General features: G+C 41.0%; 1 protein-coding gene across 4 annotated transcripts in view; it reads left to right on the forward strand.

Moving 5' to 3' along the window:
- MACF1 (microtubule actin crosslinking factor 1) overlaps nt 1-23055 on the forward strand; it is a 305107-nt gene that overhangs the window by 111448 nt on the left and 170604 nt on the right. For 3 of the 4 annotated variants that reach the window (XM_081144949.1, XM_081144948.1, XM_081144946.1), the window contains 4 exons: nt 770-831; nt 10291-10380; nt 14227-14304; nt 17946-18038. In XM_081144949.1, the coding sequence (XP_081001075.1) occupies nt 770-831; nt 10291-10380; nt 14227-14304; nt 17946-18038 (323 nt within the window). Of the gene's footprint in view, nt 1-769; nt 832-10290; nt 10381-12110; nt 12207-14226; nt 14305-17945; nt 18039-23055 lie in introns of all 4 variants that reach the window. The other variant, XM_081144947.1, reaches the window with a different exon arrangement.

Here is a 23055-nt window from a genome sequence, read left to right on the forward strand (position 1 = left end):
TTGAACAAGATGGTGTAGGGAATGGCATGGGCTTCAAATAAATAGAAAGGAACAGCGGATGGATCTGTGTCCTGGATGTGGCTCTAGGGAATTGGCAGTTGTGGCAGAAAGTGAGTTCTCCACAAGATTGGGCCTCTGTGGAGCAGTCATTGTCAAGTGTTGATGTAGAAGGCAGAATTGAGAATGAAGGAGAGTTTGCCTACAAAGACATGTGGCCTCTGAAAGACTTAGGAGAAGGAAGAGAGAGGGAGGAGATGTGCAGTTGGGGGTAAACTGGGCAGCTTTGAGAGTTTGACTGGTTGGTAATGGCTGGTGAGGAAATTGGAATGAAGGAAGTAGTAGGGGAAGAGAGGGAGGGAGGAGAGCATTGATCAGGCAGAACCGGGTATGCACAGTGAGACTTAATTAACCACTGCAGTATAAGTGTCCCAAATGCCAAGACCACCCCACTCTTTCTGATTGTGGTATTCACAGCTTTGGCTTTTTGGAGCTTGCTGTAGGGGAAGCAGGGAATCACTTTGCTCCCCAGAGAATTATGATGCTAAGGAGACATTGCCATGGCATGCTTTTTGAGGCCTATGATTCTGGTTTATCTGTAAAGTAACAACATGGTCAGGATAGAAGAGAAAATTCAGACAGGCCAAACTTTCCCAGCAAGACACTGTCTCATAGTTCTGTGGAAATTGTCTCCATGGGCCTGGAGAAACTGGGGTGTGGGAATTTGTTCCTCAGGTAGTGCTAAACCAGTGCCTCTGTGTTTCCTTTTCAGATGAACGGGACCGCGTTCAGAAGAAAACCTTCACCAAGTGGGTCAACAAGCACCTAATGAAGGTAGGACTCCTTTGTAGATGCTGCCCCAGCACTTCTGGCTGCTTTTAATCTGGATCTATCAGTCCCTTCTCTCAGATAGTTCAGATTGCTTGCCCTGTGCTGAAGTTGCTGGAGATATACATGTGACTTTAAAAACACACACAAATGAATATAGTCATAGCAGTATGGAAACTTTTACTGATCAGTTTTTGGCGAGGACAATAATATATCCCATTACCTCAGAAGACTGAGGTTGAAGATACTATACTGTGGGGTGATTCCAGGGATTCAGAGAACACTTTCAAATTATAAGCCCCTTTCTAAATTTTTATTTTTAAGTCTAATTGCTATGTAAGGAGGGGGCAGAGGGGATTTAGTGTTCTCTCTCTCTCTCTCTGCACAAATCTTAAATGTTCAGTTTAAGAATTTTTTCTCGTGTGTGTGTGTGTGTGTATAAAACCACCACGCAGTTTAAAATACAGAATACTTCCAGAATGGCCAGGGTTGGGGTAGATTTTATTAATTAGTTTTAAACAGAGAAGAAACCAAGGCAAAGACATGTTGAGGACCCACGTAAGGATAAATGGCATGACTAATGTGGCAGTCAAGATTTGAAAACACAGTTTTTGAGTTATAATCATTACTGCTCTGGGAAAGGTTACCAGTGACCTCTTAATTGGCATATCCAGTTGCCTAGTTTTATCTTCCTCTTATTTGACTTCCCTGTAGCATTTGATACTGTTGACTAGCTTACTACTCCTTAAAGCCTTCTCTTACATTGGCTTCTAGGACACTGCTTTTTCCTGAATTACCTCTTCCCTCTATGAATGCCTTTTTCCTGCCTCTTTCACTGGCTTTTCTTCCTCTGTCTGACTCCTCCGTGTTGATGTTCCCCAGGGTTCTAACCTTGGCCATTTCCTTATCCTGTTCTTTGTGTTCTGTTTGGCAGTCTCGCTTGGTTGCGTGGAATGCAAGGAAGCACAAGGAGAAAAGCATACAGGACAGTCTCACAGGATCTGATGTCTACATGCATCTGGGCTTTATGAAAACTAAACATTATCGGGCAGCTACTCTCTCATTTTATGAGGACTTGTAATCTTTCATTTTAATTTTTTTCTGTATGTCTCCTACATTCATTTCTTTGTATTTCTCCCATTACTTGTGTGTGAGCTGTCCCTTAAATGGTGATGCAAACCCCTGCAGCTACATGATTCTAATGACAAACAGAAACAACCTGATTGGCTGGGGTTTTCTTTTCCTCCATGGGTCAGGTGTCCATCTGTCGTTTAGTGAACTATGGGAGATGGTTACCTAAACATGGCTTCTAAGGACCATTTTTTTAATGGGCACTGCAGGTGAGGGTGATTTTCAAGCTACAAGATATGGATTAGGAGGTGATGATAGAGCCTTTTCCTTCATTCTTTCCTAAACCAGGGACCTGCATATCTCTCAGTGTACTGACATGTTCATCTGGACATTACCCAGACATGTCTTATATTCCACATATCCCAAATTGCTAAGTAGTTTTACTCATATACCTAGCTGTCCAAGTTTGGAACCTAGAATTGTACTATATGCAGTCTTGCCCGTCATCTCTCCCTTGTCACCAACTTCTCTCAGTCACTTCCAACTCAGAAAGAGTTGCATCTGACTTCTCTTCTCCATCCCTATTAACCTCTGCTCTAATCTAGGGCCTCTTTATCTCTTGTCTTGACCACTATAATAGTTTCCTAATAAAGTTTCCTATAATGTAATGATAATAGTGGTAGTGGCTTATTGAGTGTTTACTGTAAATCAGACATTCTGTTCTAAGTTCTTTATGTGGATTATCTCATTTAATCTCTCAGTGACCTTTTAAAAATGATTTTCAATTACAGTTGACATTCAATATTATATTAGTTTCAATCCTTCAGTGACCTTGTGCTGTAGATTCTATTAATATTACCGTTTTACCAATGAAGACTGAGGTTTAGAGAAGTTAAGTAACCTGCTTAAGTTCACACCACTAGAAAGAGACAGAATTGAAATTTTAGAACTTGGGCCTTTGCAATCCTGGCACTGGCTTCTGCCTACTTTTTCAAGTTCATGGCGTCATATTCTCCTCACACCTTAAGTTCTTGCCGAACTATGTGCCATGGATTTTATGGCTCTGTGTCTTTGCTTATGCTGCTCCCTCTGTGTTGAATACCTTCCCCAACTCTATTCTGCCTGGATAAAACCAGTTTAACACCTCCTTAATAAATATTTCTTGACTCTCCCATATGGAATTGACTCCCCTTTTCTTTGTGCCCTTCCCCATACTCCTTATGTACTTCGGTTGTAGCACCTGTAGCATTTATCTTTCTGCTAGATTTTAACTTGAAGGCAGATATTATGTCTTATTTTATCAGGGCGAGGACAAAGAAGGAAGGGGAGGGGAGAACTGGTGTTCTCCTCTAATCCTTTCAGTGTGTGTGCCAGTTGCCTCTTGTTTGATGACATGTAACTCTGTCATGATGCAGAGCCCTTCACAATTGGTTCCAATCTGTTCAGCTTCATTTCCAGGCATTCTCCCCTGTGTAGCCCTGTGCTGTAGCCACATGAGACAGGCCACTGCTCCCTGAACACTGTGTACTTTCACACCTCTTTGCTTATTCTGCCTGGCCATCACCCACTTACCCTTCAAGGCTCAGGTCTATTGTCACGTTCCTGAGACTCTGAACTCCATCCCTTGGACTAAATTAATTGCACCTTCATTCATGTCTATTCCATACCCCTTTGAAGAGAGGTCTTGTATGTTTGCACATTGGTGTCCTCTGTTGGAGTACTTATTGAGGGCTAGACTGTATTGTGCTACTTTACCAAGCACCACACCAGGGACACAAGAAGTGTCCAATATAGATTTGTTGCCTTGAATAAATAATATTTTGATAGTTTTATAGCTTACAAAGCACATTCTTTTTTGACTTGATCCTTATAATAACCCTGAAAGAGGTAAAAGTGTTTTCTTCTTTCAATTTTTACAACTAGGGAAAGTGAGAACTAGAAGGATGAAATGACTTCCTGAGATCATACAGGGAGTGACGGACGGAGCTGAAGATCAGTCTTGAGTCTTCTGACCAAAATTACTTGTTCTTTCCACTGACTATGCTCCCAACTTGCCCTGCATTCATATCTCATCTTTGACAATTGGAAGAACTGAATTTATCCTGCCTCAAGCTTGTCCCTCTAAACTCTATAGTGGAATACACATGCTCTGGTTTCCTGCTGTTCATTTGTAGCCCATGTTGCCTGTTGGCCCTCTCTTCTGCCTCAGTGCTGTGTGATGACAGGAGGCCCAGGGAGAGAGAAGCTAGACGAACACATCATAGCATTGTTAAAAATTGGAGACCAGCCAGAGCTTTACTTAGATTCCTGGCTATCTGTCATCTCTTCTTAGACTTCCACCCTTAGGGTTCCAACAGCATTTTCTCTCATCTTAGGATGTTTCAGAGAGAGATTTCACTGCTAATCAGAATCATTGCTGCCATGCTGGAGTTCTTTGAACTTTAGACTGAGGATGAGGGAATGAGATTTGTTTTTTATCACTCAAGCATTCTTTGCTTTGTTCCCTAAGTACACCCAGGTTAATGTTGCTATTGGCAAGTACACTGATGTAATATCAAAACAACCAAGCATCTCAAGTTCTAGATTTAGTTGGCCTAAGATCTTCTGGATTTCCAAATAGCCTTTTGTTCTGGAATAAGCAAATTAATTTTATATTTGAGAACACTGTCTTTCCAATCTTAAAAGAGATTTGTTAAGGATGTAAGCATCTGAAATTATAGAAATAACCTAATTTAGAATATAAGCCTATAAACCTAAGAGTTCTGCTTATATGCCAGAACCATCAAAAGGAAAAATCTAAAGCTTTAAGTTAGGTTTTATTTAAATTATTCTTGCCATATCTCTAGGTCCTGGTAGCTGATAAAATATATCCCCCGAAGGGAACTTCAAGAAAGAATGAGAGGATGCGACAGAACTGAGATCATGAGCTCCTAAGAAGGAGGAGAAATGCTTTCTGTGGTCAGTTCCTGTTGATTTCAGAGAAAGGCCAATATTTAATCTAGCAGATAGAATAGTTCCATTTTTATTCATGTATGCAATCTGGAAGCCACTGGCCTTCCTGGAATTTTAGTTAAGAATTCCAGATAAACCAGCAAAAGTTTTAAACTCTAAATGTTTTCTGTTCTCAATTTTTCTCTCTTTGAGGCTCTCTAATTGAACACAGGGTAGTAGACAGCTTGGAGGATTCCAGGCAATCTCTCCTATGCAGCCTCTGCTGTAGCCACATGAGACAACTCGCTGCTCCCTAAACACTGTGTACTTTCATACCTCTTTGCTTATTCGTGTCTGTGGGAAAGGTCAGAAGGAGACTAGCAGGGAGTTTTAGAGATTGACAGAGTAGTGTTGGTTAGACACTGAGGAGAAGAGTGTTGCTTTTGTTGGCCAAGCGTGACCACATGGTGGTGGTTTGTGGCTATCTGCCTGGACCTGAGTTTTCAGATCTTGATTTCACTTTAGTGCATCCCAACCCCCACTAACAGTGTTAGGCCTACATCTAGGCTTGGAGTCTCTGTTCCCTGTGCACAAGTGCCTGCCTGTTAGGAAGCTACCCCTTGTGGATTTTTAGTCATCTTCAGAGGATGTTTGTTAATTAATCAGACTTGACTGGTGCCACTGTTAGAGTCCTCAAAACCTAAGGGACTCTCAAAACAGAGAGGATGGAACTCTTATCTGCACAGAGCTTTATACTTGGCTCCTCTCTCTCACTCCACTTACTCCAACAGGGGCTCCAGCCTCCCCCTTATTCCCTGCATTTGAATGTAGCTCTTTCTCGAGTGAAAAGTATAGGCCAACTGTAACCTGATTTTTAGCATTAGGCTTTTCCTTGAGGATCAGTTTCGCTACTGAATCAGTATGGAATTTCCCTCTTATAGTTTAGAAGTCTGTAAATTCAGAAATCCATTAAAAGTTACCAAGCTTGCTTTCACTTTTCCTGTATCTTTCAGTAAGTGTAGATGAGAGTTAATAACATACTCTTTTCTTTAAAACTTTCTCCTCTGAAAAAAAAATTGAAGTAAGGCTTTCTCCTCTGACCTGTTTTTTTGTTTGTTCTTCAACATAGTTTAGATCAAGATAATTGAGCTGCTTGTGTTTTCTTTTAAGTCTTAGAGGAAAACTTTTCTAGATCAGGTTTTCTGTGGATATCGAAGAATACTACATGATAATCCTTGGTTCTTTGGGGCGGGGGAGGTCCTTTTATAATTTAGTAATGTTTCTCATATGTCATTTCTACCCATCAAGCATCAGGGAAGCCTTGTGAAGGGAAAGGGCAGTGCACTCGGATTCAGGAAACTGATCTGACACTTCCCAGCTAAATTATATTACACAGGTTATTTAAATTCTCTGGGCAACAGTTTTCCCATCTGTAAACTGAAAGCATTAGAGTTAAGTAATCTTTAAAGTCCCTTTGGGCTCAGATTCTGATTCCAAGCACTTAAGTGCAATTTATTGCCTTTGCTAAAAAAAAAAGCCACTCAGAAATAGGGGGAAGCTGTTTCTCTTTTCATAACTTCAAGGCAATCTTTAAAAAATTGGACAGCAGAGCTCTCCTTGGCTTATCAATGCATGGGGATTGGGGAGGATTGACCTGGGATAGGATTGAGTTGGTCTCTCAAAATTTAGCCATTCATTAATTTTTCAAAATAGCTTTTTTAGATTTATTTCACATATCATACATATAATTCACCCATTTAAAGTGAAACAGCGACACCATTTTGCATTCCCACCAGCAGTGTATGAGGGTTACAGTTTCTCTACATCTCCATCAAACACTTACCTGTTTTTTAAAATTCCCGGTCAGGGCACATGCTGGGTTGCGGGCTGGATCCCCAGCAGGCGGCGTGCAGGAGGCAGCCAATCAATGACACTCTCATCATTGATGTTTCTTTCTCTTTCTCTCCCTGTTCCTTCCTCTCTCTGAAATCAATAGACATATTAAAAAAAAAAACACAGAAAAAAAGACTATTGTTCTCTCTTCTTGAAAATTCTCCAGAAACCCCCCCCCAAAACCTCACTACACTCTCCTATTACCTGCCCGTCTCTCTGTTTTCAGTTATTTTGTTATTATAATCAGAGAAAGACTGAGCAATATAATAAGCTACTTTTTCTCTAAGTTTCTTATAAGGTAGTTGAATTTTGCTATTCACAGATACAAAACATAACTGGAATTTTGGGGCCTTGATGTTAAATTAACTTTACATTTCAAAGTGTCTCCTTTTTCTTTTCAGTGCTCTGTGGTATTTAGTATCCTATTGGTAACATGATCTCACTTGGTCCGCAGTCCTACTGTAATTTATTTATTTATTTATTTATTTATTTATTTATTTATTTATTTATTTATTTAAAATATATCTTTATTGATTTCAGAGAGAGGAAAGGAGAGGGAGAGAGAGAGATAGAAACATCAATGATGAGAGAGTCATTGATCAGCTGTAGCCCACAACCCGGGCATGTGCCTTGACCGGGAATCAACCCTGATCGCCTGGATCCTAGGTCGACGCTTAACCGCTGAGCCACGCCCGGCTGGGCTACTGTAATTTATTTAAATGATTATTCAGTGCCCATTCCCGATTTTTATACCCTACATTCAGGTGTTATCTATCAAAAATAAATTCCTCATTGTTGTCTCTTCTCAAGCCTTAATACCAAGTATTTAATATTTTCTGGTTTATTTATTAATTTATTGTTATTATTATTTTTAATATATCTTTATTGATTTCAGAGAGAGGAAAGGAGAGAGAGAGAGAGAGATAGAAACATCAATGATGAGAGAGTCACTGATCGAGCCCGCAACCTGGGCATGTGCCCTGACCGGGAATCGAACCCCAATCACCTGGATCCCAGGTCGACGCTCAACTGCTGAGCCACGCCCGGCCAGGCCACGGTTTATTTATTTTTTAACCTATCATTCATTTATAATCTGATTTCCATTCCACTACTCTTTAGAAAATTATTATCACAAAACACGCTTATTTATAGGAAAACGAAAAACCCGGTCTTAGTCCCCATCCACTTTGTCCTGCAGCGTCAGATGCTAGTGATCACCCTCCTCGATTACACTTCCTTGTTTTCTTGTCTACCACTTTCATTCCCCTCACCCCACCCCACTGATTGCTTTCCCATCTCTGCCTTCTAATTTTGGCTATTCCCTTAGGCTCAGTCCTTAGCACTCTGTCCTTCTTTCTTGCCCCTAACCCAGAAAGCCCAGCATTTCCCATGTCTCTAGCTAGCACCTCTATGCATATGACTTCTAACTTAAGTTCTCAGATGACCCAAATTGAATTCTGGTATTTCCAGCTGCTTCAAGAACCATTTCATTTGTAGCTCCTTTGTTGCCACTTTAAGTTCAATGTATTTAAAATTTAACTGATCAAGTCCATTCCCTTTCCAACCCTCATGACTGCTTACTTCTGTTAGTGGTGCACTGTGGCTGTTCCAGTTGTGAAGTTTGAAATTGTGGACCCATTTGAGGGAGAGGCCTTGAAATCTCGGAGCCACTGGTGTGCTGGAGCCAGCTTACATGGGCTAACACGAGCCAAATATTAAATTTGGGGGAATTTTGTGACCTTGTTGTCAAGCATAGTCATCATTAAAAATTAAATTATATAAACTTACAATTAAATACATTCTATTTAAAATAAAAGTAGCAATACCCAAAACTCATCACTTCATAATTATTTTACTCTATGTTATTGTCTATGCTCTTAAGGTTAATTATGTCAATTGTACCTCTATGATGAAAATACTGTGTAATGGTGTGCTACTGTAATTTTCTTCCCACCACCACACTTAGTGATATCATATTAGCAGTCTTGAAATTGGTCATGGTGGGAGTATTTACACCCTGGAAATCAACAAATGCTACAAGTGTGAGCTGGGTATATTGTTTTGTTCATTGTCTAGACTTAAGTGATGGAGTAAAATGTAAATGTTGCAGATTAAACTAGAAAGTGTGTCATGTCTGTAGCGAGTACATTGTAACTAGCACAAAAATTGAAGAAATGTTCTCTCAGTGTTTGAAAGCTATTATGCATTTCATCACGAACCATTTCTTCAGTTGGGTAAACTACCTGTCACCTTATTCCTTAACATACGCATAGAAACACGCACACCTTGCATATTCCCACCTCTATACCTTGTTTTACATGGTTTTCGCACCTTCTTCAGTCTGTCAAAGCGTTTTGTAATTTTTCAAGTCCCTTCTCTTTCTGGAAGTCTTCCCAGATATTTCCAGTCTTTATCTTTTCTGATTCCCTTTCTATTTTGAATGCTAGATATTACAATTGCAAAGGACTATAGTTCAGTTTTCTATACAAATATAGAAATTGCAATATTACAATCTCTGCTTGAAAAATTCCAGTGACTAGAAATTTATTTCTTCTGAAACTAGTCCTTTTATTGTTGTCTAGAAAATTATTTATGTTAAGAATGAATCTTTTTCCTTGTAATTTCTACCACTCTTCTGATTCTGTGTTGTTAGCATCACTCAGTGAAGCTATCACTAGACTTGGAATGCGTCAGAAGACCTACTGCTACTTGTCAAACTTATGTGACTTTAACATCTCAGAGCCTCAGTTTCTCCTGTAGAATATGGGCCATAAATAAACCTCACAGGGCAGTTATTTGGATTTAGTAAATAAAAGGAGATTATGGTTGATTATAAAGCGTAGCAGTTAATGGCAAAGACTAAAATTCAAAAGGATCAGAGGCCAGCTTTTCCACTTGTGACACTGGGCAGGCTTATTACATCTTTGTGCCTCATTCCCTCATATAAAATAGAGTAATAACGAAACCTACCTTATAGCTGTGAGGAATAGATGAGATAACGTGAAGAATTTTGCACAGTATTTGACTTTAACCACACATTTTTCTGAAGTGAGATTTGTTTTTCCATAGTTTCTGTTATAAAATCGGAATTGTTTTTCCCAAAAGGAAAATAATTCTCAAATTCACTATTAGAAATTTTCAGTAAGAGAGGGGTTAAATTAGATGTATACCCTATGAAACACTGGGTCCCTAGCATTTTAGTTCCTTCCTCTCTGGAAGGCTCTTCTGACTCTGGCTGGACTCATCTATCCATCATTGGCCATCATATCATTTTGATCCATTATAATTCCTGAGGTGTTTCAGGATGATTAACACTCCCCATCTCCTTGTCCAAACTTTCTAGAATATTGCTCAGGGTTAGCTAGAGTATGTAATAAGCCTGGCTTCAGTTTTAAAAACATACACACTTCTATTAAGTGTTCATGTGCTGTCCTCCAACCTGAAAATTCTTGAATTTTATTATTGTTTCTAGTTTCAAATTTTTAAATTTGTGTTTACAGAGATTCTTGTGTAGATAATAAAATAATTCAAGCTTAAGTAAAACACAGTCTGTTTTACTCTCCTTCACAGGTCCGCAAGCACATCAATGATCTTTATGAAGATCTACGGGATGGCCATAACCTGATCTCTCTGCTGGAGGTCCTCTCGGGCATCAAACTGGTGAGCTTCTTTCTTCTCCTAGTGAGTGACCTCACAGGTGTGGCCCTGTTGATGATGCATTGGTCCATCTTCCTGAGTGGGTAGGGCAGTGGCCATCACTGCTTGCTCTGCTGCGTGGGAGGAAGTAGAAGAGACTATTGGTGGACTTTATTTCTAACCAGACTTAGTTCACATGTGATGTGATTTTATCTTAATTCAAACTAATGTGTCATATAGTCTTATTTCTTGATAGATTCAGGTATCAGTTACATTCCTTTCATCACTGCTTGTTTTCTCCTTGCTTTTTATCCATTTATAGATACTAGTAGTATTTTAGAAATAGTGGATTCACATTTAAAAATTTTTGAATAAGGTATAGTTTTCTTCCTAGAATTTTATTTCTAGCCTGTATAGACTTTTTCCTATTTATTGTGAATTGTTTAATTTTCTGTATTCAGCTCAGGTTCTGAAGTTTAAATTTAAAAGCCCAGATGTTTATGTTTAGAGTTTTTTTGTTTTTGTTTGTTTTTTCAATTCACCTCATTCCTCCCTTTTGTGATTCACTGAGTTTCACAGGTTTGGAGAAGTGCTGAGGTTGATGTCTGAGCGCAGCCCTGGATACAGTACATTTGGGCTCCTTGGAAAATTAACTATGCCTGCCTCCTCCAAAAATGTTTAAACATTGCTTGTGGGAAACACCTACATATCTGAAGGCAAATCTCATGGGAGCCTCTTGGCTTGTCAGGTGATAGTTCTGTTTTGAGGATCAAAACAACCTCACTTGGTGGGCCCGTTGTTTCATATGTTTGAGCCTAATGGAAGTGGATGATCCTGTGCAGCTTCTGTAGCATCATAGACAACATAATTTTTATTTAGAACAGTCTAGGGTTGAATACTGGAAACATCTGCGAAGAAGGAGAACTGAAGAGAGGTGCACAGCTTGAGAAGTCTGGGAAGCTCAGCCCACCCACTGCCGTTGGCGAATCTTAGTCATTGTTTGTTGTGTTTCAAGAACAGAATTTGACACATTAGATTTTACTCCCTAAGTAATACTCAGTTTCTTCTAGAATTGGGTTTGACTTCCCTTGGGCCCTGTGTTTTGGTTTCACATCTTTTTTGCCTTGCAGTAGAATTAATTTTATAGTTTTTAATGGCCTAAAACTGACAGATGCTCTTATCAGCACAGCCAGCACAGGGTGAAATCTAGTCCTTCTCTGGCCCTCATTTATAAATCTCATATATATTCAGAATTTCGCCTTCACTGTGCTAGACTTTATTCTTCAGTACTCACCAAGTTATATTTTGTGCAATTTGCCTTGTATATTTGATGAACTTGTAGTGTTTAAGTGGTGGAAAGTGACGTTTTTGGTGACATTGCTTAAAAAATGGTTAAGATCATTTCAATGTAATTTTTGTTTCTAACCTTTGAAAACCTACAGGTGTTTACAGAGATATTCATAGGATGTCATCTGATTGAAAACAATCCAGATATCTCTTTCACGGTTATTCACATTCCTTCTTTCTCCCTTCATTGATTTATAAATCAGAGGGTGGGTGGTCATGGAGGATATAAGATGTGTTTCAACATAAGACATGTTCAGTAAAACCACCTGTTCCGGTCTTGCGTCTTTTTGGATGTGGGAGGGTATTTTCACCTTTTTTTGTTTAATGTTGCATTCATTTCCTTTTCATTTTTGTGTTGTGCATTTTCTGTTACTCTGTTGTGTCTTTGCCTTGGCTGGTGGCCAAAGGAGCCAGCAGGGCTGAAGACCCTCCGTCTGGTGAGCATGCCCTCCTGGCGCCATGCAAGCAGCGAGGAGCAGGAGGAGGAAGATGATGATGATGTAGTAGGTCCTCCCAGTGATGCCAGCATCCAGCTGGCACTGCAGGGCCGTCAGAGAGCCTGAGGTTCTCCAGGTCTCCAGAGGCTCAGTTACCAGTTGCTTCTTCCCTATCCACCTGGGAACTTGGGTCCCAAAGAATGTGGTTGAAACTACTTGTGCCTCTGGCCACTGTTAGATGGTCCCGCAGTGGGACCTATTTCGCTTATATGAGAATGGTTGGCACAAAAAGATTACTGGTGTTTGGAGGTGTCAAGTTCGTTTGAGACCTGGAGACCCATAGCTCTTTTGTGGCCTTGCTGTGTTGCCTGAGTCCAGATTGCAGAATTGTGGAAAGTTTAATTGATAGCATGACAGTTAATTGCTCATCCAGACTAACTGGTAGGTACACTCTTTCCACCTCTCTATACTCTAGGTTCTCACCATACTCCATGTCACCTGTTTTCAAAATAGCCTGTTGTTTGCAAACCACTCACTGCATGGAGATACTTTGCCTTGGTCAATAATATCTCTAGTTGCTGTAGAGGACAGAGATTTAACCTGCATGTTCTTAGGGTTATTTATTTTTGGTGGGGAGTACATACGAGCAAAAACTAGGGTGTGTGGAAGGGGCATTTCCTGCTTACAGGCCCTAAATTATAGCTCATAATCTTCCCTCAGAAACAGGGATTAGGCAATATTCCCATTCCATGTTGTCTTAAAGTCATCTTTTCACTTCATTTATCTCCCTTCCTATTGCCATAGAATCTTCAGTTTCATAGGCTCTGTCATTCTTTAAGCCATATTTACAGGTCATTTAGCTGAAATGACTGAGAAGAGGTTCTTGCTAAAAATATTTTTCCTGACCCTTGGATTTAAGAACTTGCCTATGGAAGCATCAGCCTCCTTGTAGATGGTCCTAGTTTGGGAGTGTTGCTTAGAAGTGTTGGGGGTACCCAGAGTGATGCTTCTCCCTTTATCTTTCCACCTGTTGGGTCACTTTTTGCTCATTTCAACTTAGAGGAAAGTTTCCTCTGCAGGTGCCACAGCAGAACTACTTTACATTATATTAGCCTTTAATTAGTACCAATTTAACGTTTACGAATGAACTGGGCGTAATCTAGTGAGAGTGATGTTTAGCCCCAATTTTAGGAAGGTAAAGCAACATTGGAAAGTGGGCGGGAGAAAACGTTCCAGAAATAGATAGCCATCCCTGCAGGTACTCGTCGGAAAAATAGACCTCAAGTCCTTTGGGATGGACAGCAGTGGAGCTACTGATAGGCCACCAGAGGCACTGCGTGGAGACGGGCTTCTCTTCTGTGGCTTATATGACATCCAGGATTAAGTGATTAGCAGAAAATACCTTTCTTTGGCTTCTCATGTTAAACGTTTCTACATCATCAAGGCTTTGTTAGCTCTGGGTATTTCATTCTGGGGTCTGGGATAAAGGATAGCTTTCCTGTGTGGACACCCATCTTCCTGGAAAATAGGTTTCTTCCTGATTTTTGCCTCTCATTTTGGATTTTTTTCACTTATTTATTGAGCATATGTAACTCCTTATTCCTTAGTTTAATATAAGCTACCTCTGGCATCTTTTGCCAGGTTTGCAATAAGGTTGCTCTGTCCATTACTATACAATATGTAATTAGGACTTTGCACCCTTCCTTTATGATAGCATTTAACTGTGATTTTAGGAGCCATAGAGTCAAAGTCTTTGTCCCCGTTAATCTCACCTCCAGAATCATGTTCTGTCATGGAGGACTACAGAAGAACCTGTAGAGAAGCTGCGGCACTGGTTCAGCTTTAGCAGTCAAAATGTGCTGTGTGTTCATGGGAATTATAGTGGTAAACAGGGACATTTGGAGGCCTAAGAGAGCATGGTGACACAGATCCTCCCATTGAAGGGTGCTTTACGTAATGCTCCCACGCCTGGCTTCCACTATGAGGAATTCTTGGTGGTCTTTTAGTCTTTGAAATGAAAGTGGAAAGTGGTCTGCATGGATAAATTGGTGTAGCTAAAATTAACACCCCTTTTTTTCGTTCGCAGCCCCGGGAGAAGGGCAGGATGCGTTTCCATAGGCTTCAGAATGTGCAGATTGCCCTGGACTTCCTAAAGCGGCGGCAGGTAAAAGTATCCCATGGGTTCCCCATTCAACCAGGAAATGTTGGTGTGTGGGTCCTATTTAGGGAAGTTCTCAGTGCCCCTAGTAAGCCCTCAGTAATTGCTAAATCTGACTGACCCAGTTCTGAGTCTTACTTGCTAGTCAGCAGTTGTCAGCAGTGCCATTTATGGTTGGACAGATCATTTGGTAGCCCTTACATAGATCTTGTGGCCTTCCTGAGAGGGAGAGTGTTAACAGAGATGAGTTAGATGCTAAAGATGGAATTGTTTGGACCCACGTTAGATGGAGATCAAAAGGAAGATGAAAGAGAAACCAGCAAAGAAGATGGAAAAAGGGTACAGTACCCAGGAAAAGGGAAAACCAGAGTGCACATTATTGTGAAACTTAGATGGGGGGTGGTGTCACGAAGGCCTGAGGAAAAGGTCCTAGCTGTTAGGCATTGCTGACAAAAGAGAACAGTTTTAATGGAGCAGAAAAGTGTTCAGAGTATATTGGACCTGGACATAGGGAAAAATAAGTTTATCACTCTATAGATAAGGAAGGAAGATAGGAACACCTTTTTAGATATAGGAGGAGAAGCTAGTAGAGAGAGGAAGACTGAAAATGAGTGAGGAGAATTAAGAGCCATGAATGCTAGCTAAGGAAACTGAGATCTTGACTGGTGAAATGACCTGCTCCCAAACACAGAACAAGTTAGAGGAAAGCTGGGACTTTAACCCAGACCTCCTACAGTCTAGTTTAATGCTTCTTCCTCTATCCATGCTCTTTTCTACACACCATCTTTCCTCCCATTGCTTCCTAGTTGATGGAATCAAGTCCGGGGTTGAGGGATGAGATCCAGAGCACAGCCAGTGTGGTTCTCTTTGAGAAAGAAAAGAAAAATGCCTTTCTTCTGAGATAGAGGGAGAAGGAAAGAATGACAGTTAAAGATACAGCATTTGTGATAGAGAGGAAGATGGGTGAGGGATTCATAGTTCATCTGCTTACGGAGAGCTGCATGGAGAAGATTTGGGATAGCTACAGTTAGATTTGGGATAGCTACAGTTAGATTTGGGATAGCTACAGTTAGATTTGGGATAGTTACAGTTGCTAGGCAATGTCAAGAGAACATTAAATAGTATGCATATTTTTGAAGTTAGTTCATTTTTTGTGACTCTTATCAGTAATTCTCATTAACTTGGAAAATTTTCTGTTTGCTCCCATAGCAGTTTAGTTCTAATATAATACTTATTATTTTATTGTTGTTTCTCTGTTTATTCTAATGCACTATAGGCCCTGTGAGGACAGGGAACATGATCTTACTTGAAATTTTATCTTCACTTGTCATAAAAATGGTCCATAATCAGTACTTCATATATATTTGCTGAAATAAATTGATAAATGAAAAGTAGTAGGAGAATTGGAGGCTGAAGTGTTTAGGGTACTGGAGGAAGCAACATTGAAATGTCTGTGTATAGAGTTGGAGGAAACCAGAGGGGTCTTTGATGAGCAAGGTAAATTAGGAAGAATTGATTCACTAGAAGTCTACATAAGGACCAAGAGTAGATTTGGTTACTATGGTAGAATGAAAAAGGGGGCTGGCAGTGGACTCAGAAGGGCAGAGGGAACTCCAGAACGTTTCTTTGTGATGGTGGAGTCCAAGTTGTAGCTGTGCAGGTGTCCAATGCAGAGTAAAAATGAAAGTCATCAGAATTGAGAAGGCAGATAAGGTGATATTTGGGTCATTGAAATGGGTGCTAAAATTGCCAAGAAAATAGTGGAGGATGCAGTGGGAGAGAATAGGAGCCAGGTGCTGAAGTCATCAGAGAGAGGGTTAGCAGAGACTGGAACATGGTTTGGCCTGGGGGTGGGGTGGGGGGGTGGACTTCAGAATAAAAGGGAAAACCGATGGAGGTGGGACTGAGGAATGTGGAATTGGCTGATACTGCCAGATGACCAACTGTAGGTTGTTAGTGATTAGTGATTACAAAAACTACATTCTCAGACTGGAAGGGCAGCTTCTTCCACCCCAGAGGGTGACTGAGGTGCCAAAAAGGGAAAGAACTTGCCCAGGTGTCTTAGTCATTTAGGCTGCTCTAAGAGAAATACCGTAGACTGGGTGACTTATAAAAAACAGAAATTTAAGATCAAGGCAGATTCGGTGTCTGGTGAGGTCCCGGTTCAGAGATGGCCGTCTTTTAGCTGTGTCCTAACATGATGGAAGGAGTGAGAGGGCTCTCTTGGGGTCTCTTATATAAGGGCACTTAACCCAATTTCCAAGAGCCCTACCCTCATAACCTGATCACCCCAAAATGCCTCACCTCCAGATGCCATCCGATTGGGTATTAGGGTATAACGTATGCATTTGGATGGCACACACACTCATTGCATAGTACTGGTCACCGTTAGTGTAAGGGCGAGTGAGGCTTCTGTTTGAAGTTACTGGGGTTTGTTAGAGACACAGAGATTTCAGTTCAATTGAAGAGATGAATGGAGGGCAGCTCAAGGACAGTTTGCCACAGTTGAACAGGAGCTCCGTGAGGGTTTGACAGAAGAGGCTCATGGGTTGAGGTGGAAGTAGGCTGGTTTTCCTGGGCCACTGTTGGTTTCAGCACTGGAAGTCCCACATCCTGGGAAACCCCTCAGTTCCCTGCTCACTGGAATGGTTGGTCACCCTGGTGGGGGGACAGCCTGTGTGTCTGTACACATTGTGGTGTTGGAGTGAGATTTCAGGAGTAAAGCAAGTGTTATGGGAGTCATGAGCAGGTGGGGAAATCTGTGGCAGAGTGGATGGAAATGGAGTGAAAATGGAGGCTGGAGCAGGCCAAAGACTGATAAGGGAGAAGAGGCATTCCCCCACCCCTTAACCTTAAAAAAAAAAATGTCAGGGCTGTGATGACTTAATAAAAAAGCAACTCACAATACTGTGTGCTTGCAAGCAAGGTTGCTTTGCTGCTGGGAATGTAAAATGGCACAGTCATGCTGGAAAATAGTTTGGCAGTTTCATATAAAGCTAAACATATACCATATGACCCAGCAATCCCACTCCTAGGAATTTACCCTAGAGAAATGAAAACACAAAAACCTGTGCATGAATATAGTAGCTTTATGCATAATTGCTCACACAAAAACCTGTGCATGAATATAGTAGCTTTATGCATAATTGCTCCAAGAAACAACCCCAGTGTCCTTCGGTGGATGAAATGGTAAACACAGTGTTGACGTATCAATACAGTGGAAGACTGCTCAGCAGTGAAAGGAACTAACTATTGATACGTGCAACAACTTGGATGGGGATCTCAAGGACATTGTGTTGAGTGGGGGGGAAAGGCCAGTTCCAAAGATTACGTACCGTATGACTCCATTTATATGACATTCTGGAAAAAGCAAAACTGGGAATAGATCACTGGTTGCTGGGAGTTAGGGGTGGGGGCAGGGTTGGACTACAAAGGGGCAACACGGGGTCATCCTTTTGGGATGATGGAACTGTTCTGTTATTCCGATTATGGTTGTAGTTACACGAATCTGTACATATTTTAAAACTCATAGAATTATACACACAAAAATCAGTTTAACTGATTGTATATAAATGATGAAAGTCTATAAAAATGAAATAAAAACAAAAGTCACAGAACTCTGAGACCGGCTTTTATTTCTTTTTCAGGTGAAACTAGTGAATATTCGCAATGATGACATTACAGATGGCAACCCCAAGCTGACCCTGGGCCTGATCTGGACCATTATTTTGCACTTCCAGGTACGGTCTGTGAAGTTTAGGGTCCCTGTTGCTTGGTTTGGACATGGCCTAGAATAGGGGTGGGGAACCTTTTTTCTGGATATTTATAACATCATTCGAAGGCCATACAGAATTTTCAACTTAAAAATTAACCTGCTATATTTCGTCAAACATTCATTAATTCACCCCTAATGTGATGGCTGGAACTGCTTCTCTTTGTTGATGCCTTGGCAGGGCCAGACTAAATGATTTCGCAGGCCAGATGTTCCCCACCCCTGGCCTAGAAAGAACTAGAAGTTGCACTGCCTTCCACAGGCACACTAAGCCTTCCTTCTCTGTATTTGGCAGTAAACAGGGGTAAGAGTGGGAGTTGGAAAGGAATTAAGGATTGGCCTGGAGATAAAGCTGTTACAGCCTAAACCCAGAACTTCCTAATCATTTTCATGATGAAATGGGATTTTTCACTTGCTTCATTTGGCCCTGTCATTGGCAGTCTGGTTATTAGAAGTCTGCTCAGCTGAGTCAAAACTGGCTCTTTAGGTACTCAGAGTATGAGGGGTGGGGAGAGATGCTGGCTGTGATACTTTAAAGGGTGGAGTGAAGGCTGTTAATCCTGCTTTGATGTAGACTTATCCTTGTCTCTCATGACCTTAAAACAAGCCTGGTTAGTTGTAGCACCGTCTCGGTCATTCGGACTGCTGTAACAAAATCCTGTCATAGACTGGGTGGCGTCAACAACAGACACTTATTTTTCATAGTTCTGGAAGTTTGAAATCTGAGATGAGGGTGCCAGTATGGTTGGGTTCTTGGTGAGAGCCCTCTTCCTGGTTATGTCCTCACATGACCTTTCCTTGGTACATGTATACAGAACAGAGAAAGAGATCTCATGTTTCTTCATCTTTTCATTATGGGGGCTCCACTCTCATGACCTCATCTAAACATAATTATCTCCCAAATGCCCCACCTCCATCCAAATCCAGTCACAGTGAGGGGTTAGGGCTTCAATGTATGACTTTTTTTTATTTTATTTAAACTATATATTGATTTCAGAGAGAGGAAAGGAGAGGGAGAGAGAGACAGACAGAAACATCAATGATGAGAGAGTCATTGGGGATCGAGCCCACAGCCCGGGCATGTGCCCTGACCGGGAATCAAACCTCGATCACCTGGATCCTAGGTCAGTGCTCAACCGCTGAGCCACGCCTGTCCGGGCTCAATGTATGACTTTTGAGGAATCACAAACATTCCATACCAAGCGCCTTAGTAGCTGGGTTTATATACGTGTTTGTGAGCACAACCTTGTAGCCTTCATCACACCCAAAAGCAGTGGCATCTTGGTAGTGTTCACAGTCACAGGGCCTTCATAAGAAAGCCAATCCTTTTCTGGCAAGTACAGCCCTATCTTTATAAAAAGACTGTCTTGAATCACTTTAGCAAAACTAAGCAAAGCTATTTTTCAATTTTTTTTTTTTTAATCCTCACCCAAGAATATTTTTTCCACTGCTTTTCAGAGAGAGTGGAAGGGAGAGAAAGAGAGAAGCATTGATGTGAGAGAGACACATTGGTTGCCTCCTGAATGAGCCTTGACCAGGGCTGGGATGGAGCCTGCAACCAGGTACATGCCCTAGGCCAGAATTGAACCTGAGAACCTTCAGTCTGAGGGTTGACGCTCTAACCACTGAGCAAAACTGGCTAGGGCCAAAGCTATTTTTCAGACAGCTTTCCCATACCCAATTGCTGTACAGGAGGCTGATAGATTAGAGGGACCACTTCTTGGGCAGGTGAGAAAAGAAGACTCATGTAGTATCTCAAGGCACTGACTGACTAGAGGGGCTGAGGCCACTTCCATGTCCTACTTGGTGAGTTGTCGCCACCTGCTGGTTTAAATCAGAACAGTAGGTGTACCATAATTCCTAAGACCCTGAGAAAATTCTGAGAGTTTAGGGCTTATTTCTTGGGGCTCTGGTTTGGAGCTAGTGTTAGAAATTGACAGCATGGGTAGGCTTAGGAAAGTATAGAGGTAACGTGTATTTTTGTGGAACCACTGGGTGGTCTTAGGCATGCTTTGGATATAGGGATAACCAGGAGCATGAATGTGGCAAGGGGCCCCTTTGCAGGGTGGGAACAGGAACTTTGAGCTTTAATGAAGAACTAGATTTATTTATTCCTTTAGAACACTTATGAACAGAGGCATTTTTTAAGAGAAACTGTTTTTGCCACAAACCTGTGGTCACTGTTAGTGCCCAGTGTTAATCTCATATGTATGAAGTAAGAGGAAGCTGTCCACTTACTTCACACATAAATAGCTGTGTCTCTATTTATCCTGACTACAACTAAATCTCTTAAAAAGGAAACTCAGGCGCCAAGGAATGAAAACCGAACTGGTTAATTAAGCCATTGTTGGCACAAAGGAAATGGGGTAATGGAGCTGTTCCTGTCCTGAAGAGCTCTGTCAGGAATAGTTTTCTCTCTTTAAAGATTTGTTATGAAAAATTTCTTCTATATCCTGATCCAGTCCTCAAACCCCACTAGGTTAATTCAAAGGAAATCCCAGACTTCATATAATTTCATCTGTAAATATTTCAGTGTATACCTCTGGAAGATACTCTTTTTTAAAAAATCTTCACCCGAGGATATGTTTTATTGATTTTAGAGAGAAAGAGGAAGGGAGAAGGAGAGAGAGAAACATTGATGTGAGAGAATCATCAACTGGTTGCCTCCTGTACGTGCCTTGACTAGGGATCCAACCCACAACTTAGGTATGTGCCCTGACCGGGAATCAAATGCGCAACCAGGCCTAGTTAGCTAACTTTTTAAAGACATCTTTTTGGTTATCATTTTATTTTGATATTTTAGGAAGAAACATCCTTTTTATTTATTTTTATTTTTTATATATATCTATATTGATTTCAGAGAAAGGAAGGGACAGGGAGAGAGAGAGATAGAAACATCAATGATGAGAGAGTTGTCATTGACCTGCTGCCTCCTGCACTGCCTCCTGCATGCCCCCAACTGGAGATCGAGCCCGCAACCCGGGCATGTGCCCTGACCGGGAATTGAACCACAGTCTCCTGGATCGTAGATCGCTGCTCAACTGCTGAGCCATGCCCGGCCGGGCATTACATACTTTTTAAAAAACAACTTATTGAGGTGTATTTTGCATACCATAAAATTGACCCTTTTATTGTATATTTCAGCGATTTAAAAAATATATATATATATCTTTATTGATTTCAGAGAGAGGAAAGGAGAGGGAGAGAGATAGAAACATCAATGGTGAGAGAGTCATTGATTGAGCCCGCAGCCCGGGCATGTGCCCTGACCGGGAATCGAACCCTGATCACCTGGATCCTAGGTCAATGCTCAGCCGCTGAGCCACGCCCGGCCGGGCTTCAGCGATTTTTGAGTTATACAACAATCACCATAATCCCGTTTTAGAACATTTTCATCACCCTGGTATAATCCCTCTTTCTCATTTTAAGCTCTCTGTTCCCATGCCCAGCCTCAAGCAACCACTAATCTATTTTCTGTCTTTTTAGATTTGCCTATTCTGGACATTTCACCTAAATGGAATCATGTAGTACATGATCTTTTGCATCTGGCTTCTTTCACTGAGCATATCTTTGAGGTTCATCCATATTGTAGCATGTATCAGTACTTCATACCTTTTTATTGCTGAGTAGCATTCTGCTGTATGGATATATGATATATTTTGTTTGCCTGTTCAGCAGTTGATGAGCATTTGTGTTATTTTTTTGCTGTTATAAATAGTGTTGATATGAATATTTGAGTACTAGTTTTTGTGTGGATGCATGTTTTCACTTCTCTTGGATATATACCTAGGAGTGGAATTGCTGAGTTGTATGGTAAGTTTATGTATAACTTTTAAAGAAACTGCCAAATTGTCTTCCAAAGTGGCTGTACCATTTTACATTCCCACCAGCAATGTGTGAAGGTTCCTGTTTCTCCGTATCTTTGCCAACATTTGTTGTCTGTCCTTTAGATTATAGCCATCACAGTGAGTTTGAACTGATATCTCCTTGTGGTTTTAGTTTTCAGGGAAATGTATTATTTAACTGAATTCCACATACATTTACTGAAGACCAGCTGTGAGCAAGGTCTTAGGTAGAGTCTGTGAGAGATAGAAAATTGCAGTGGACACTGAGTCAATCCAGTTCAACTATATAATTCAAAGGAATGACAGAAGCCCTGGCTGGTGTGGCTCAGCCCTTGGTTAGAGTGTCAGCCCGCACACCAAGGGTTGTAGGTTCAATTCCCAATGAAGGGCATGTACCTGGGTTGTGGGTTCACTCCCTGCCCCCAGTTGGCGCCCATGCAGGAGGCAACCAATCCATGTGTCTCTCACATCTATGTCGCCCCCCTCTTCCACTCTTTCTGAAAAGCAACGGAAAAAATATCCTTGGGTGAGGATTAACAAATAGATAAAATAAAACAAAGGGATGGCAGGAGACATTCTATAAAATAACTTGATAGAGATGTAAAGAATTCGGGATGTGTGGGACAGGGAGGTGGAACATAGCATATACTCAATAATTAATGGATTTTATAGCTTCCAGGACTTTTGACCTAGCCCACTGTTTTTTGGCCTGTTACCAATTTTACTGGAAGATATAAACAGCTCTGGCTTTATCTTCTGCATGCATATTGGCTACCTGCTTTTCTCTTGCTATTTCAGCATAGCTGAATGTCTGTTTTGTCTTCTTGTAGAGGGAAGCTTTGCTGCCAGAGTGTTTTCCCAGATGCAAATAATTACTAATTCCTTTCTTTGCTATTTTTGAAGTCTTGGTGTTTGCCTGTATAGTATTAGCTAAGTGTTTGGGAGTGCAGGAAAATGTTCCCTGTCTGCAGATAAAGGATTATATGGAGCCCCCATCCTCCTTGTCTTGCTTCACATAGGTTGTGATATGTATCTTGCTGGTTATGTATCATTGTAGTTTTCTAGTCTTTTATTACGGAGTGTGTGTTAGCTGCTTTTATCAAGAACATGTGCTATATAAAGCAAAATAGAAATGCAGAG

Source organism: Miniopterus schreibersii (genome assembly GCF_964146895.1).
Source record: "Miniopterus schreibersii genome assembly, chromosome: 8".
Classification (NCBI taxonomy): Eukaryota; Metazoa; Chordata; class Mammalia; order Chiroptera; family Miniopteridae; genus Miniopterus; species Miniopterus schreibersii.